The following is a 1,246-nucleotide window of genomic DNA, read 5'->3' on the forward strand; positions in this document are numbered from 1 at the left end:
CTGGTAGGCAGGGCTGAGGGACACTCGCTCTCCACGGCCACATTGCCTATCTTTCTGTCGTGTTCTGTGTCCGTGTGCTACTTAGAGACACGGCAGGCGGTCTGGTGTCGTGCGGGACACGCAGTGAGGGAGCCGGCCAGAAGAAAGGCTGGGTGGGGACGGATGGGGGCCGTCCAGACAGACGAGGCTGCCCCAGAGGGACACGAGGGCGGTGACTGCTGTCGATGTCCAGCCCAGGTACTCGGGTGGCTCACGCATGACCATAGCCCCAGGCAGTGTCCTTATCCTGAGGGAGGGAGGCTTTGGATACAAAGCCCTGTGGCCTCCCCAGCACACAGACAGGTGGAAAGTGGACCCAGGGACAGGACGCACTTTGGTGATGAGAAATGCTCTGGAGCTCAGGCCAGGAGGTCCTGCCCAGCAGGTGGCCCTGGGAAGGCGCTGACCACCCCTGGCCTCCAAGTTCCTCCTTCACAGGGGGCCCCAGTCTTGCATCCCCAGGGGAAGAGGTGTTTGAACCACAAGAAACTCTTCCTAGCGCTGGCTGCTTGCCAAGTGAGCGACGGCCTGGGGCGGCCTGGCTGGTGGCTGGATGCTCTCCACAACCTCACCCCCCACCCGCCATCCACTGAGAAGCAGGGCTGCGACCTGCCCATCCCACTCCTGTTCCCCTGGGACACAGTGGGACTGCTCCGAAGCCCGATGCTCCAGGAGGTTTCTGAGCTGGACAGCGTCCAGGCAAATAAGCATCACTAATGGGATGGGAGCCGGAACTAGAGGCTTGCGGGGGCCTGGGACACAAGATCCAGGAGGATATAAAAGCTGTCAGCCTCAGGCACCACACATACACACTCACACACACATACTCACACCCTCCTCCAGCCTCACCGCCCTACGATGGCCGCGTCCACCCTGTCCATCTGCTCCAGCGACCGGAGCTACGGCAGCCGCGTCTGCCTGCCCGGCTCCTGTGACTCCTGCTCCGACTCCCCCTGGCAGGTGGACGACTGCCCAGAGAGCTACTGTGAGCCTCCCTGCTGCACCCCCACCTGCTGCGCCCCCAGCTCCTGCACCCCGGCCTCCTGCCTGACCCTCATCTGCACTCCTGTGAGCTGCATGTCCAGCCCCTGCCAATCAGCCTGCACCAGCTCCTGCCAGCCCTCCTGCGGCAGCTCCTCCCCCTGCCAGGAAGACAGCTGTGTGTCTGTCTGCTGCAAGCCCGTGTGCTGCACCCCTGTCTGCTGCA

At 63.5% G+C, this 1,246-nt stretch overlaps 1 protein-coding gene across 1 annotated transcript in view; it reads left to right on the top strand.

Annotated features, from left to right (window-relative positions):
• Positions 1–746: 746 nt before the first annotated feature.
• Positions 747–1,246, top strand: part of LOC117798155 (keratin-associated protein 10-3-like) — a gene marked incomplete at its 3' end in the record, with an annotated part of 878 nt that continues 378 nt past the window's right edge. Inside the window, exon 1 of the mRNA XM_034650574.1 lies at positions 747–1,234. Within this exon, the coding sequence (XP_034506465.1) occupies positions 898–1,234 (337 nt within the window). The remainder of the gene's footprint in view (positions 1,235–1,246) is intronic.

Source organism: Ailuropoda melanoleuca, unplaced genomic scaffold (genome assembly GCF_002007445.2).
Source record: "Ailuropoda melanoleuca isolate Jingjing unplaced genomic scaffold, ASM200744v2 unplaced-scaffold2721, whole genome shotgun sequence".
NCBI classification, from domain to species: Eukaryota; Metazoa; Chordata; class Mammalia; order Carnivora; family Ursidae; genus Ailuropoda; species Ailuropoda melanoleuca.